This window comes from Schistocerca nitens, chromosome 5 (assembly GCF_023898315.1).
Source record: "Schistocerca nitens isolate TAMUIC-IGC-003100 chromosome 5, iqSchNite1.1, whole genome shotgun sequence".
NCBI classification, from domain to species: Eukaryota; Metazoa; Arthropoda; class Insecta; order Orthoptera; family Acrididae; genus Schistocerca; species Schistocerca nitens.
The window spans coordinates 655,304,583-655,319,915 of NC_064618.1; the positions used below are offsets into that span (position 1 = coordinate 655,304,583).

Consider the following 15,333-nt stretch of genomic DNA (forward strand, 5'->3'; position numbering starts at 1 on the left):
GTTTTTTTATTTTATTTCTAAAAAAAGTGAAAACAATGGTCGGATACAATTTCACAGCTTCTAGAATTACGGTACAAGAACAGCAACCTATATTTGATTTTCTGCAGCAGTGTGTGTGTGTGTGTGTGTGTGTGTGTGTGTGTGTGTGTGTAAACCAATGACATAACCCATGAAGGAATAAATAAATAAACTTAATATATGTAACCACAAAAGCAAGTCGAATAACCTTCGTAATTTGTAAGACTGTATAAATTGTGGATGATATGTAGGAAATAGCTCCAATGTGTGACGTCGCAGCTGTTAAACTAAAAATTAATTATTCGAAATGCCTGCATCAATGAATACAATAGGATTCAAAATTTTTGGAAGAGTGGCATGTCTGCAGATGATATTTACATTCCAACTGTTGGGTATTTTCCCATTGCAGTTAGTATTTTCGTCTCTAAATGTTACTTCTTTTATAAATGATTTTGTTTCCCCTTGATTTATTCCTGTGCGTAATCTAATTTCGGATCCAGCATTTAGGTTTCGTCTTCCTTGTATTTAAGTCTTGTCACAGCTCTAAGGCTGTAACCTGCAGTATAACATTCATTCCCGCCCATATGATTGCAGATGACGCCATATTGAAAGCTGTGCGACTACATAGAATTTGTGGCATTCTACCGTGAACGGTAACTCACGATGCCAGTACAGCAAGCCACAAGCCGTGGTGCCACATTAGACACATGTGTGGATCCGGCAATACTCGCGTAGGCTGGTAGAGCGCCGCAGTTTGCCGCATACCTGACACAACGTGTTGCGCCTAACCTCTTTTGTCGGTTTTGTGCAGCGCAGCACAGCTAGTGTGGACGCTTCTAGTGTGGACGCCTTGCTCGAATTGTGCAACGTTCTTATCAATTCGCCGATTCTATACAGGGCAGTGTTGGCCATGTAGTAGTACGGATTGAGTTGCTGCAGGAACATTCGTATCTACGAGGGTAAGTCAATTACTATCCGCAAAGTACTTATAAAATTTTATTGTAATCAGACAGGAAACTTACAAAAACTTCATTTTTCTACAGTCTTGGTCTATCGTTGTACAAGCTTCCTGATGCCCTTGTAAAAGAAGGTTCTCGGTTGAGCTGCGAGCCAGGAATGCACGGCTTCTTTCACTGCTCCATCTGAGGCAAATCGACGGCCCCTTAATGCCTGTTTGAGTGGACCAAACAAATGATAGAAGTGGCAAGATCGGGATTATATGGAGGATGGTCCAGTACTTCAAATTTGAGTTTCTGGAGCGTTTCAGCAGTGTGGACAGCAGTATGCTATCAGGCATTGTCGTGCAACAACGCAACACCTTTTGACAGCATTCCTCGGCGTTTGCTTCGAATTGCAAGCTTTAGCCTGCCAGTAAGCATCTCACTGTAACGTACACTGTTTATTGTTGTGCCCCTTTCGCCATAATGTTCCAGTACTGGACCTCTTGCATTCCAAAAAACCGTACGCATCAGTCTTCCTGCAGACGGTTGAGTCTTGAACTTTTTCTTGCATGGCGACTTTGGTTGTTTCCATTCCATACTCTGCCGTTTGATGGATCCATGTTTCGTCACCAGTAATGATCCTGTCTAAGAAGTTGTCCCCTTCGTTACCATAGCGATCCAAATGTTTTTTGTAGATGTGCAAGCACGTTTGTTTATGCAACTGTGTGAGTAGTTTTGGGACCCATCTTGCACAAACTTTATGAAACCCAAGTCTGTTGTGGATGATTTCGTAGGCAGAACCGTGACTAATTTGCACACGATGTGCCACTTCGTCAATAGTTAATCGTCTGTTAAGAGAATCATTTTACGTGAAGGCTCAATGGTTTCTTTATTTGTAGCGGTAAACGGTCGTTCGGCTCCATCATTGTGCGTAACACTTGTGCGACCATTTCGGAATTTTTCAATCCATTCGTAGACACTCCATTGTGGCAAAACACTGTTCCCGTACTGTACCGAAAGTCTTCGATGAATTTCGGCCCCTGATACGCCTACCGACCGCGAAAAACGGATCACTGAACGTTGCTCTTCTTTGGTGCAAATACACAGCAGAGCAGCCATGATTAACAGCACAGTAGCGATAACGAAACTAACCTAGCAGCTTGAAAATTGCAAAGATATAACAACAAATAAACAAAGCATGCGTCATCAACGTAAAACGACAGTACTACCAAAATAAACAAAAATATAACTAAATTGCGGATAATAATTAACTCATTCTCCTATAATAACGTGATTACTATTCTCTGTGCAGTGACATTGTTTAATTAAACTTGTGATTATTACCGGTATTCTAACAGTTGCAATGTTATCTAAGAAGCGTAAATGCGAAGAAGAAAACAGACTGTTTAATAAAGAGTGGAAGGAGAAATTTCTTTTTGTATAGAGGAATGGTAAAACACTGAACCTTTTATGTCAAATGACATTATCACAGATCAAGGTCGGTAATCTCAAGAGCCATCGTGAAAGTAACCTCAGTGGTTCCAGGAAGGAGTTTCCTCTCGGTTCTCAGTTAAGGAAAGCTTAATTATCATTAAAGGAAATATTTCAGTGGCAGAGCAAGCTCATGACCATGGTTACCAGGAAAGCAGATTTAACAAGCGAAGCCGGCTTCGTCTTGGCTTTAAATATTGCAAAATCAAAGAAACCTTACACAGATCTGGAGTTTCCAGAAATCAATTCTGCACGAATTGTTTCTATTTTAGACCCCAAAAGTAAGAAACTATAAAAACTGGTTGACCAAATACCCGCTTCTAGACATACAATACAGAGACGAGTTTCTGCTATTAGTGATGATATTGTAAGTAACTTGCAAAAAAATATAAGTGACTGCCTAGCAATGAGTCTGGCTTTGGACGAGTACAGATATCCAAAATAAACCGCAACATGCAGTATTTGTATCAAATGAAATGGAGGTTGTGGAAGAGCTCTTTAGAGCTTGCTACATCGAAGGATACTGCTTGAGGTTGTGTCATTAAGGGGGCTCTGGATGGTGTTTTAAGTGAAGTGTCTGCTGGGAATATTGTCATTATCGCGACCGATGGTGCACCGTCTATGACAGATAAAAACCAAGGCCTTTCTACATGTTATGCAGGTGCCGCTAAAAATTGAGAGCTAATTGAAGAAATCAACAATGACGACCTTCCTGATGATGTGTCTTGGTATTGCGTTAGTGAGATAGCTATTAGCAGTTACTGGATCGAGTCACGGAATCCAATCAAGGAATTTCTGCTAGAAAAAGGAAAATCTTTCCCTCAGTTTGATGAGCCACACTGGCTGCTATGGGCTTTCTTACTGATGTCGTTCAGCATTTGCAAACATTGAACACATCATTATAAGGAAGTGATAAACTTATTTGTGATTTAGCGCAGTCTGTGTTCAGTTTTCATAACAAATTAAGACTCTTTCGGAAGGACCCTGAGACTTAAATATTTGCTCCTTTCACACGCTTGAAGAAAATTACACAAGGCCTTCCTTTAGATCAGGTGCAAATACAAGAATATGTAAGTGGAACGCTGTCCTTGCTGAAGAAAGAAATGTCAAGTTCAGTGGTGTGAGGGCGCTTAAAGCTTCTCCTACAGTTTCGGAAAATCCTTTCCATGTTGATGTTGTGGAAGGTGGCTGTCCCGTTTCACCGCCAATTATTAAGTATTCAGCAGCTGTACAGTTGGCGCTACTGGAAGTTCAAGAGGAGGAATGGTCTGACACGTAGTGGTCGTTCAACTGCTGAATTTTGGAAGAAGGTTCCACCAAAAAAAATGACCACTAACAAGAGAGCGTGACGAGAGATTGATCTCTATTTTTGCTTCCACTTACATGTGCGAATCACTGAACTCAACACTCACGTTTATCAAATCTAAACATCGATCTGTTCTATCTGATGAACATTTAAGTGAACTCGAGAAAGCACTTCGCAGATGACACTTTCAATTTCATGTTGTGTAATGAAACAGTTCAATAAAGTTATTTTTAAAACAGTGTTTCTTCACTGTCGTTAATTATTAGTCCCTAAAATATGCGACTCGCTTCGAAACAGCACCGTAACTTCGCGGCTCCCAAAGGTAACGTAAGTGGTTTACCTCTGTTACAGAGTTTAATGTCCGTCTACAACGAGGTAATTAGAGATATATCACAAGCACGAACTGGATAGGAAATTCCCTTTCCCATCCCGGAAGCTAAATCTGGGTCTCCAGACGGGGTTCTGAACTGTTTTTCTCCCAGTCGCGAGTCCAGTTCAAATGGCTCTGAGCACTATGGGACTTAACATCTGAGGTCATCAGTCCCTTAGAACTTAGAACTACTCAAACCTAACCAACCTAAGGACATCACACACATCCAGGCTCGAGACAGGATTCGAACCTGCGACCGTAGCAGTCGTGCGGTTCCGGACTGAAGCACCTAGAACCGCTCGGAGTGTACTAACCACTACCCTCCCTCTCTCGACAGCGATCAGAAAGCAAATGTCTGTGTGCAGCCAACAAACGGGAATTTATATTACATACCTTGACTTTTTATGACCATCTACCACACCTAAACTGTAGTTCGCTTAAATTCCGCTGTAACTGGAATTGAACTGATTTTAAAATTGGACAAATACCGGTACTCAACAACAACGTACGTCTCTAACGATACAAGTTAATGCTAACAAAGTCTGTTTCTGATTTTTTTTCACCAAGTTTACCTAACTAAAAATTCTCTCAGCTTCCGTATTGGAGTGTGGTGGTGTTAACACTGAAAGTGTTAATGAGACCTCCGTAAAAAGATTTTCGCCTCCTGCATTACTGCACAGAAAAACTAAAACATGAGCTCCAACAACGGCACTAAAGCTGCTGTTGCTCCACAGCACCATTGATTTTTAAAGTCTGCAACATTTTTTTAACTCGAAAGTGGCTTGACCTTCTGTCACAGTGCTGCAAGTTAGCGATTTTATGGTTAGCTCTAGCCTTTTTGAAGAGGCAACTAGCCACTGCTTTTGAGACAAGCTACTGCTGGCATTCCTGGTCATTTTGGAGATATGATCTACAGATCTAACCATTTGTATTATTCGACAATTTTCACAATAAGAAAGCAAAAATAAACCAGCTCTACATTTTATTTGTACTTTTTTAACATTCCTTTTCCTCCGTGACAACAGATAGCAAGCATGGGTTGTGTGTTAATACTGGATATCCCTTCACGCCCGTGCCAATGCAATGACCTCATAATATACGCAGTCCTATCTTCTGTACTATCTGACAGCTAACTTTGTGTTCCTGCCTGTAGAAAGCTGAACGCAAGGGATATCAGCTATATATCTAAGAGCTTCCAATAATGTAGCAGCACTTTTCTGGAAACACAATAAAGTTACAACTGTGATTTGCAGAGTTTCTTGTTTTCAACATATGTGAGCAGTGAGTGTTAGGCGAATATAGTGTACTTTCTAATTGTGACAGTTAATTATCACACCATGCTGAAACTATAATACAGGGTGTCCCAAAATAATGTGTACACTCTTTGAAACAGAATATCTCTTTAATTAAAGGAGACAGAAATACAATTTTTATGGGTAATAATTGAGAAGGCGGTGAAAACATAAAAATGTTTCTTTTGTTCCAGGAATGTCAGCAAACATGGCGTTATCGTTTGAACAACGGAAATGGGTACTAAAGTGTTACTAGAAAACAGAGAATGTGAGTGAGGTACGCCGCGACGTTGGAGAGTTGAATTTGGAACAGCACCACCAACAAGAGCAACAATTACAACAATCAGAGATAAGTTTGAAGTCGAAGGAACGGTGCACGATATGATGAAGGGACATAGCGGACGAAAGAGAAGTTCAACAGAAATGAGTGTGTTGATGCAGTAATCCAGACATACACACGATCCCCGAAGAAATCTGTGAGACTGGGATCTACAGAAGCAGTGTTCATAGAATTTCGCGGTCTCAGAATTTTAAGCCTTACATTCCTAGACTTCTCCATGCTCTTAACGAGGATGATCCTGATAGGTGAAGAGAATTTTGTGAGTGGTTCATTAACAGATGTGAAGAAGAGCAATGTTTCCAAGATCGAATTCTTGGTCAGATGAAGCGACGTTTAAACCTGACGGAACAATTAACCGCCCTAATTGCGTGTACTGGGCCAGGAAGAATCAACACGTAACCAAGCAAAGGCATGTTAATCTACCAGGAGCAACAGTATGGTGTGGTCTGTCTTCTAGAGAGTTAATCGGGCCGTACTTCTTTGGCAACACTGTCACGGGCGACTCGTACTTGGAAATGTTGGAAATGATAACTCCTGGTCGTAGCCTTGTGTTTGGAAATGAAGATTATTACTTTCAACAGGATGGGGCGCCACCTCACTTTCACCTGAATGTGAGGGCATTTCTCAGTCTATATTTCCTGCCAGACGGATAGGACGAAGAGATAGTGTGGAGTATCCCGCTCGATCTTCAGATTTCACTCCTCTAGACTTCTTTCGGTGGGGTACTGGTCTTAGAGAGCAAATTGAGCAAGCCTTTGATGCTATTCCGTTGGAAACAATAAAGTTGGCATGTCGCTCAGTCGTAACTTGTTGTCGATGGTGTATTGCGATGAACGGACAGCAGTTTGAACATTTACCACCTTAAGTCGGACCATGAGGCACCTAACACCACAAAAATTGTAAAAATTTTTTGTTTATTTTTTTTACAAAATAATCAATCACTCATTCCACAGACAAAATGTCGTTTTTCCCAAAAGCACTAAATTGTATTTGTAATCCCTTTCATTAAAGAGATGTTTAGTTTCAAAGAGTGTTTACATTATTTTGGGGCATCCTATATATGAAACTATAAAAAGGAATGGGAGAATATGTTGGACTTTACGATTTAAGACATCATTTAAGTTCTAAAAAACTCATTTCTGCCTCTGTTTGTAATGTGCCCTCTTTCTTCCAGTATGGATAAGCATTTTAAAATTATTCTTGAGAGTAAAATGTTGTCGAGAGAAAGGATATATCACATCGCCAAAATGAAAAGAAACATGCAATCAGAAAAATGTGTAATACAATATAGGCATTCTTTAAACTTCTATTATGGCATGAAATGATTTTAGTTTCAGACGCAGCAGTTGTCGGTGGAAATCAGCGAGCTTAGTGACATATTGTCCTGTTGTTAACCATTCATCCAAAAAGTTAGTTTTGCATCGTAAAAATTATCACAGTCGAACTTCCTTAGTTACAAACACTGAAATGAGAACACGGTAGCCTGCTTGTGGCGTGTGATTGTTGTGTCAGCGAACTAATTACTTCCAATTAATTTACAGGCCAAGAGTTCAACAAAATAATGTCCATTTGTACAGGAACGAAGGGCTTCGTACTATGCTCCCAAAATAAAGGGAAAATGGTTTAATTTCCATCATTCTTTAATGTGAAGTACAAGCTACAGGTATGATACATCCTTCTAGTACCTAGGATCCAAGAACAAAAACAGCTAAGGAGCATCAGTTCAATTTGTTAAACAAAAAAAGATCGAAAATGTCTTTCATATGTGGTCAATATACAAAGATAAAGGATATTGCGGAGACATGGCTTAGCCACAGCCTGGGGGATGTTTCCAGAGTGAGACTTTCACTCTGTAGCGGAGTGTGCGCTGTATGAAACTTCCTAAAAGATTAAAACTGTATGCCGGACCGAGACTCGAACTTGGGACCTTTGCCTTTCGCGGGAAAGTGCTCTACCAACTGAGCTACTCAAGCATGATTCACGCCCCGTCCTCAGCTCAGTTGGTAGAGCACTTGCCTGAGAAAGGCAAGGGTCCCTAATTCGAGTCTCGGTGCGGCACACAGTTTTAATCTGCCAGAAAGTTTCATATCACCGCACACTCCGCTGCAGAGTGAAAATCTCATTCTGGAAACATCTCCTAGGCTGTGGCTAAGCCATGTCTCCGCAATATCCTTTCTTTCAGGAGTGCTAGTTCTGCAAGGTTCGCAGGAGAGCTTCTGTAAAGTTTGGAAGGTAGGAGCCGAGGTACTGGCAGAAGTAAAGCTTTGAGGACGGGGCGTGAGTCGTGCTTCGGTAGCTCAGTTGGTAGAGCACTTGCCCGCGAAAGGCAAAGGTCCCGAGTTCGAGTGTCGGTCTGGCACACAGTTTTAATCTGCCAGGAAGTTTCATATCAGCGCACACTCCGCTGCAGAGTGAAAATCCCGTTCTACAAAGATAAAGTTGATTTCCTGAGACGTAATCTTATCTCTGATCTTCCCTCAGTATCTAAATGTCCTTTTGCCAGAGTGCCCACTTGAAATAAAATGCATGTTGTATTAGTGGCAAAAGTCAAACTAAGAAACTTTTAAAAGAGATGATAAAATCACGGGTAGCAAAAAGGCTGAAGCTAGATTAGTATTATACTTCACGCACAAACTAAGGTGGCACTTGGCACGGTGGCTGATAAAAGCGACTGTAAATGAGAAATGCCTCTGCAGTCGCTCCCACCAGCCAACGCGCCGAATGTCGACTTGGTTTGCGCCTGTAGTACACTGCAACACATTCCGCAGTAATGAGCACAGAGCATCCGTCGCAATTACACAGTACGGTAACACAGTTTCACTGAGTGACAGTAAAACAGTCAATCTTGGTCTACCTGGGACAAAATGTAAGGGAATAATGCGAATAAACTCGCCCCGCACTTCGCTGATCTATTAGTGGGAGATACAGGCGAACAGAAATTCAGTCTTATTAAAGAAGAGTCGACTGACACTTCAGTTGCGGTGCGACTGTACAGCACACAACTGAACTAAATAACGCCACATTTTTGGGTACTGCTGGGCTAGAAAAATTTGATGCTGCGTCTATACTTTTAGGAATATAACAACTTTTGCAGAATTTGAAACTTGGGCCTAAACAAATCCTGCGGCTCGCAACAGACAACGACATCGTGGTATACGGTCTCAATAATGTGTTATATGCCCAGATGAAAAAATAATTTGCAAACGTTTCAATTGTTTTCATGTGATGCATCTGTCATTAAATACAGCAAGCACATTCTCATGCTATGGAGGAAACACTGCCCACAAACAATGAAATTCTAATTCGTGCATCACATAAATAGTTCTCACGTTTCTTCTAAGTGCCGATTAAGAATATAGGCATATATACAACACAATTAATTGTGAATAAGATGAACGCTTATCCATGAAACATTTCAGAAAATTATAATACTCGCAGGAGTTCCACTGAACCCGCTGTTAGTAAAATTTTAGAACAGTATGCAGATGATGCTTGATTTGTGGGGCTCTCAACTGTGCGGTCATCAGCACGCTTAGAAAGTCCCTAATTTTTACACAGTCCAATTTTTACACAGCCCAATCTAGCCATTGTCACGAATGGTGATGATGATGACGATGAAATGATCAGAACAGAAATACCCAGTCCCCGGCCAGAGAAAATCTCCAACCCGGCCGGGAATCGAACCCGGGACACCGTGATCCAGAGGCAGCAACGCAAGCCACTAGAGCACGAGCTGTGGACAGAACAGTATGCAGAAGTAAAACTAAATTTTGAATTAGTCCACCGTAAGGCACATTGCCTTCCCCCATGAACCATGGACCTTGTCGTTGGTGGGGAGGCTTGCGTGCCTCAGCGATACAGATGGCCGTACCGTAGGTGCAACCACAACGGAGGGGTATCTGTTGAGAGGCCAGACAGACATGTGGTTCCTGAAGAGGGGCAGCAGCCTTTTCAGTAGTTGCAGGGGCAACAGTCTGGATGATTGACTGATCTGGCCTTGTAACATTAACCAAAACGGCCTTGCTGTGCTGGTACTGCGAACGGCTGAAAGCAGGGGGAAACTACAGCCGTAATTTTTCCCGAGGAGATGCAGCTTTACTGTATGATTAAATGGTGATGGCGTCCTCTTGGGTAAAATATTCCGGAGGTAAAATAGTCCCCCATTCGGATCTCCGGGCGGGGACTACTCAAGAGGACATCGTTATCAGGAGAAAGAAAACTGGCATTCTACGGATCGGAACGTGGAATGTCAGATCCCTTAATCGGGCAGGTAGATTAGAAAATTTAAAAAGGGAAATGGATAGGTTAAAGTTAGATATAGTGGGAATTAGTGAAGTTCGGTGGCAGGAGGAACAAGACTTTTGGTCAGGTGATTACAGATTTATAAATACAAAATAAAATAGGGGTAATGCAGGAGTAGGTTTAATAATGAATAAAAAATAGGAGTGCGGGTTAGCTACTACAAACAGCATAGTGAACGCATTATTGTGGCCAAGATAGACACAAAGCCCATGCCTACTACAGTAGTACAAGTTTATATGCCAACTAGCTCTGCAGATGATGAAGAAATTGATGAAATGTATGACGAGATAAAAGAAATTATTCAGGTAGTGAAGGGAGATGAAAATTTAATATTCATGGGTGACTGGAATTCGTCAGTAGGAAAAGGGAGAGAAGGAAACATAGTAGGTGAATATGGATTGGGGGGAAGAAATGAAAGAGGAAGCCGCCTTGTAGAATTTTGCACAGAGCATAACTTAATCATAGCTAACACTTGGTTCAAGAATCATAAAAGAAGGTTGTATACCTGGAAGAATCCTGGAGATACTAAAAGGTATCAGATAGATTATATAATGGTAAGACAGAGATTTAGGAACCAGGTTTTAAATTGTAAGACATTTCCAGGGGCAGATGTGGATTCTGACCACAATCTATTGGTTATGAACTGCAGATTGAAACTGAAGAAACTGCAAAAAGGTGGGAATTTAAGGAGATGGGACCTGGATAAACTGAAAGAACCAGAGGTTGTAGAGAGTTTCAGGGAGAGCATAAGGGAACAATTGACAGGAAAGGGGGAACGAAATACAGTAGAAGAAAAATGGGTAGCTCTGAGGGATGAAGTAGTGAAGGCAGCAGAGGATCAAGTAGGTAAAAAGACGAGGGCTAATAGAAATCCTTGGGTAACAGAAGAAATATTGAATTTAATTGATGAAAGGAGAAAATATAAAAATGCAGTAAATGAAGCAGGCAAAAAGGAATACAAACGTCTCAAAAATGAGATCGACAGGAAGTGCAAAATGGCTAAGCAGGCATGGCTACAGGACAAATGTAAGGATGTAGAGGCTTGTCTCACTAGGGGTAAGATAGATACTGCCTACAGGAAAATTAAAGAGGCCTTTGGAGAGAAGAGAACCACTTGTATGAATATCAAGAGCTCAGATGGCAACCCAGTTCTAAGCAAAGAAGGGAAGGCAGAAAGGTGGAAGGAGTATATAGAGGGTTTAGACAAGGGTGATGTACTTGAGGACAATATTATGGAAATGGAAGAGGATGTAGATGAAGATGAAATGGGAGATAAGATACTGCGTGAAGAGTTTGACAGAGCACTGAAAGACCTGAGTCGAAACAAAGCCCTGGGAGTAGACAACATTCCATTAGAACTACTGATGGTCTTGGGAGAGCCAGTCATGACAAAACTCTACCATCTGGTGAGCAAGATGTATGAGACAGGCGAAATACCTACAGACTTAAAGAAGAATATAATAATTCCAATCCCAAAGAAAGCAGGTGTTGACAGATGTGAAAATTACCGAACTATCAGTTTAATAAGTCACAGCTGCAAAATACTAACACGAATTCTTTACAGACGAATGGAAAAACTGGTAGAAGCGGACCTCGGGGAAGATCAGTTTGGATTCCGTAGAAATGTTGGAACACGTGAGGCAATACTAACCTTACGACTTATCTTAGAAGAAAGATTAAGAAAAGGCAAACGTACGTTTCTAGCTTTTGTAGACTTAGAGAAAGCTTTTGACAACGTTAACTGGAATACTCTCTTTCAAATTCTGAAGGTGGCAGGGGTAAAATACAAGGAGCGAAAGGCTATTTACAATTTGTACAGAAACGAGATGGCAGTTATAAGAGTCGAGGGGCATGAAAGGGAAGTAGTGGTTGGGAAAGGAGTGAGACAGGGTTGTAGCCTCTCCCCGATGTTATTCAATCTGTATATTGAGCAAGCAGTAAAGGAAACAAAAGAAAATTCGGAGTATGTATTAAAATTCATGGAGAAGAAGTAAAAACTTTGAGGTTCGCCGATGACATTGTAATTCTGTCAGAGACAGCAAAGGACTTGGAAGAGCAGTTGAACGGAATGGACAGTGTCTTGAAAGGAGGATATAAGATGAACATCAACAAAAGCAAAATGAGGATAATGGAATCTAGTCAAATTAAATCGGGTGATGCTGAGGGGATTAGATTAGGAAATGAGACACTTAAAGTAGTAAAGGAGTTTTGCTATTTAGGGAGTAAAATAACTGGTGATGGTCGAAGTAGAGAGGATATAAAATGTAGACTGGCAATGGCAAGGAAATCGTTTCTGAAGAAGAGAAATTTGTTAACATCGAGTATAGATTTAAGTGTCTGGAAGTCGTTTCTGAAAGTATTTGTATGGAGTGTAGCCATGTATGGAAGTGAAACATGGACGATAAATAGTTTGGACAAGAAGAGAATAGAAGCTTTCGAAATGTGGTGCTACAGAAGAATGCTGAAGATAAGGTGGGTAGATCACGTAACTAACGAGGAGGTATTGAATAGGATTGGGGAGAAGAGAAGTTTGTGGCACAACTTGACTAGAAGAAGGGCTCGGTTGGTAGGACATGTTTTGAGGCATCAAGGGTCACAAATTTAGCATTGGAGGGCAGCGAGGAGGTTAAAAATCGTAGAGGGAGACCAAGAGATCAATACACTAAGCAGATTCAGAAGGATGTAGGTTGCAGTAGGTACTGGGAGATGAAGAAGCTTGCACAGGATAGAGTAGCATGGAGAGCTGCATGAAACCAGTCTCAGGACTGAAGACCACAACAACAACAACAACAAGGCACATTGCCTTGCTGCAGAAAAATGGCTCTGAGCACTATGGGTTAACTTCAGAGGTCATCAGTCCCGTAGAACTTAAAACTACTTAAACCTAACTAACCTAATGAAATCACACACATCCATGCCCGAGGCAGGATTCGAACCTGCGACCGTAGCGGTCGCGGGGTTCCAGTCTGTAGCGCCTAGAACCGCTCAGCCACTTCGGCCGGCCTTACTGCAGATCTTTTGTACAATATGTACAATGATAAAGCCAATAAGGTGTATCTATGCTACATTAACAAGATTGTGAATGAACTACGATATCCAATAAACTCTTTGAATGCGAGAGTTCGAGTCCCACCAAGTTGTTAGATAGCTGGTCAACTTAGTTTGGTCCATAAGCGGCAGAATATTAAATTCATAAGCGCAGAATATTAAATTCCACTACTAAAACTGATCCATTAAGAGCAGCATTGAGAATTACACTGAACCATCCCCATATTTCGGCTACACTCGCGAAAATGAACTAAAACTCTCCAATGTGTCTGCGTATGCAAAGAAAACTTTACGAGACACACGAGTGAATTTCACAAAAAAGCGGTGTCAGGATTTTTAAAATCAACTTTTAGGTAATTCTGAAGTATTCCACCACATGTTGTTGCTAAACGTCAAAGAAACCGTGAAACACCCTGTTACAGTTCGGTGTTAGCTATGGGTTTTGGGCAAAAGACTGAAAAAATTTAAAACCATTATTTACATAAAATGGTTAGATCAGACATACACTTCTGAATTCCGGCAAGAAGTTAGTCAGTGCAGTAATACAGGAGGCGAAAATCTTTTTACGGAGGTCTCATTCACACTTTCAGTGTTAACACCACCACACTCCAATACGGAAGTTGACTTAATTTTTAGCTAGGTAAACTTGGTGAAAAAAAATCAGAAACAGACTTAATACGGATACACTCTCTGCTATTCTGTATGTAAGGTATGAACTAAGACGCCGCCATAGGTGTTTTTCGTGCTAGTCCCTGAGGAAATACTAAAGCTTGTTGGTACATGTGCTGTATACACATGGGAGACCAGGGAAATCTGCAGCATCAGCAAAGGAAATGAGGCAGAGGATGATAATGAGGATCGTTTTCATTTTTGGTAGCAGAGTGTTTTTTCTTCGTTTTTGATTTTTTATGTATTAAACATACAAATTAAAATTTAACGTGTTCTGCCGATTCAGTTGTAAGGAGACGGAGAGGACAACGTATTGTTGTCTTTAGTATGCTTATATTATCAGCGCTATAAGAGCTACAAACTATCGCAATCGATAATTGATGCAAATCACACAGGGTGATTCTATTGAAAAACATCGCTCTACGATTTGACGGTTCACAACTGGTTCACGCAGACAATACGACGCTAATACTGAGTAAACGGCGATTCCTGAAGCAGAGGCCACAATTTCAGTTTGTTGAACCACCTGGAATCGTTGTATATGCTATTGATACTGGCACAGGTTGAATAATGTAAATAACGCTGTCTGTTAAAGATCCCAATGCATGCTAGAATTCAGTAAAATGGAGGCTGATAACAATAAAGTTACACGAATTTAGAAACAATAGGAGTCGAAGTATATGGTCTTGTTCGACATTCTTCATGGATTCTTAACTTAATAATTTCGTTTTGTAAAGACATTTTTGAACAGCTTTTCAAGAGTCAGTACTAATAATGCTTGTGTATGTGAGGTGTATGTATGGCCAGGCAATCACAATTATTTTGTGTTTTGCTAGGTCTAGAAACAACGTGTAAACTCCGTTTTTCGTTTTGACATTACCCCAGATAAACTTACGTTACCAAATAATTACTAAAGCATATACAAAACTTGTTGAGCAACAACCTTTAAACTACCTCTTTTACTTTCTTTTTTATCCATATTAAACGTTGTTTCCTAAATACTTACCAATAATGTAAATACAAAATAGAATACCGATTTCAGTAATTTTTGGACTTACCTCGGTCGGTTCCGACACAGGGTGTGCATTTAATGAAATGCATAAAGAGAGTAACGCCAAGAAGTAAACAAGTTTCATGGTCTACCGATTTACAGATGCAGCTGCACTCCACAACCTGCTTCAGCCTCACTCGTGACAAGTAACGATACAACTGCACTGCACTGTAAGTCTCTGGTTTCATCGACCAGGAGGGGGACAGGCTAAGCAGCGAAGCTGCTATTCCTGTGTGGACCTCAGGAACGAGTGGTGGGCCTCACAGTTAGGATTGGCCTATGTGAGCGGCCGCGCGGGGGCGGACTCTGCGTCTAAAGCGTCATAGGGGCTGCGGAGTAAACTACTCCCGCAGGTCACTCGTGACAAGTAACGATACAAACAAGCCGCTACTCCTTTTAAAATGTGGGAGGAAGGGGAGGGGGGGGGGGACGGCTTGACAATCGTAGGCGGCTATTGGCTGTACTGTACCCCCACTTCCCAACACCTCATGCCTAGATGGCGCTG

General features: G+C 41.2%; 1 protein-coding gene across 1 annotated transcript in view; it reads right to left on the bottom strand.

The window, feature by feature from the left end:
- The window catches only part of LOC126259849 (cystatin-SA-like), a 32,683-nt gene extending 17,715 nt beyond the window's left edge, over nucleotides 1-14,968 (bottom strand). The window contains exon 1 of the mRNA XM_049956904.1: nucleotides 14,836-14,968. Coding sequence (XP_049812861.1) covers nucleotides 14,836-14,913 — 78 coding nt within the window. The 5' untranslated portion in view covers nucleotides 14,914-14,968. The remainder of the gene's footprint in view (nucleotides 1-14,835) is intronic.
- Nucleotides 14,969-15,333: the final 365 nt, after the last annotated feature.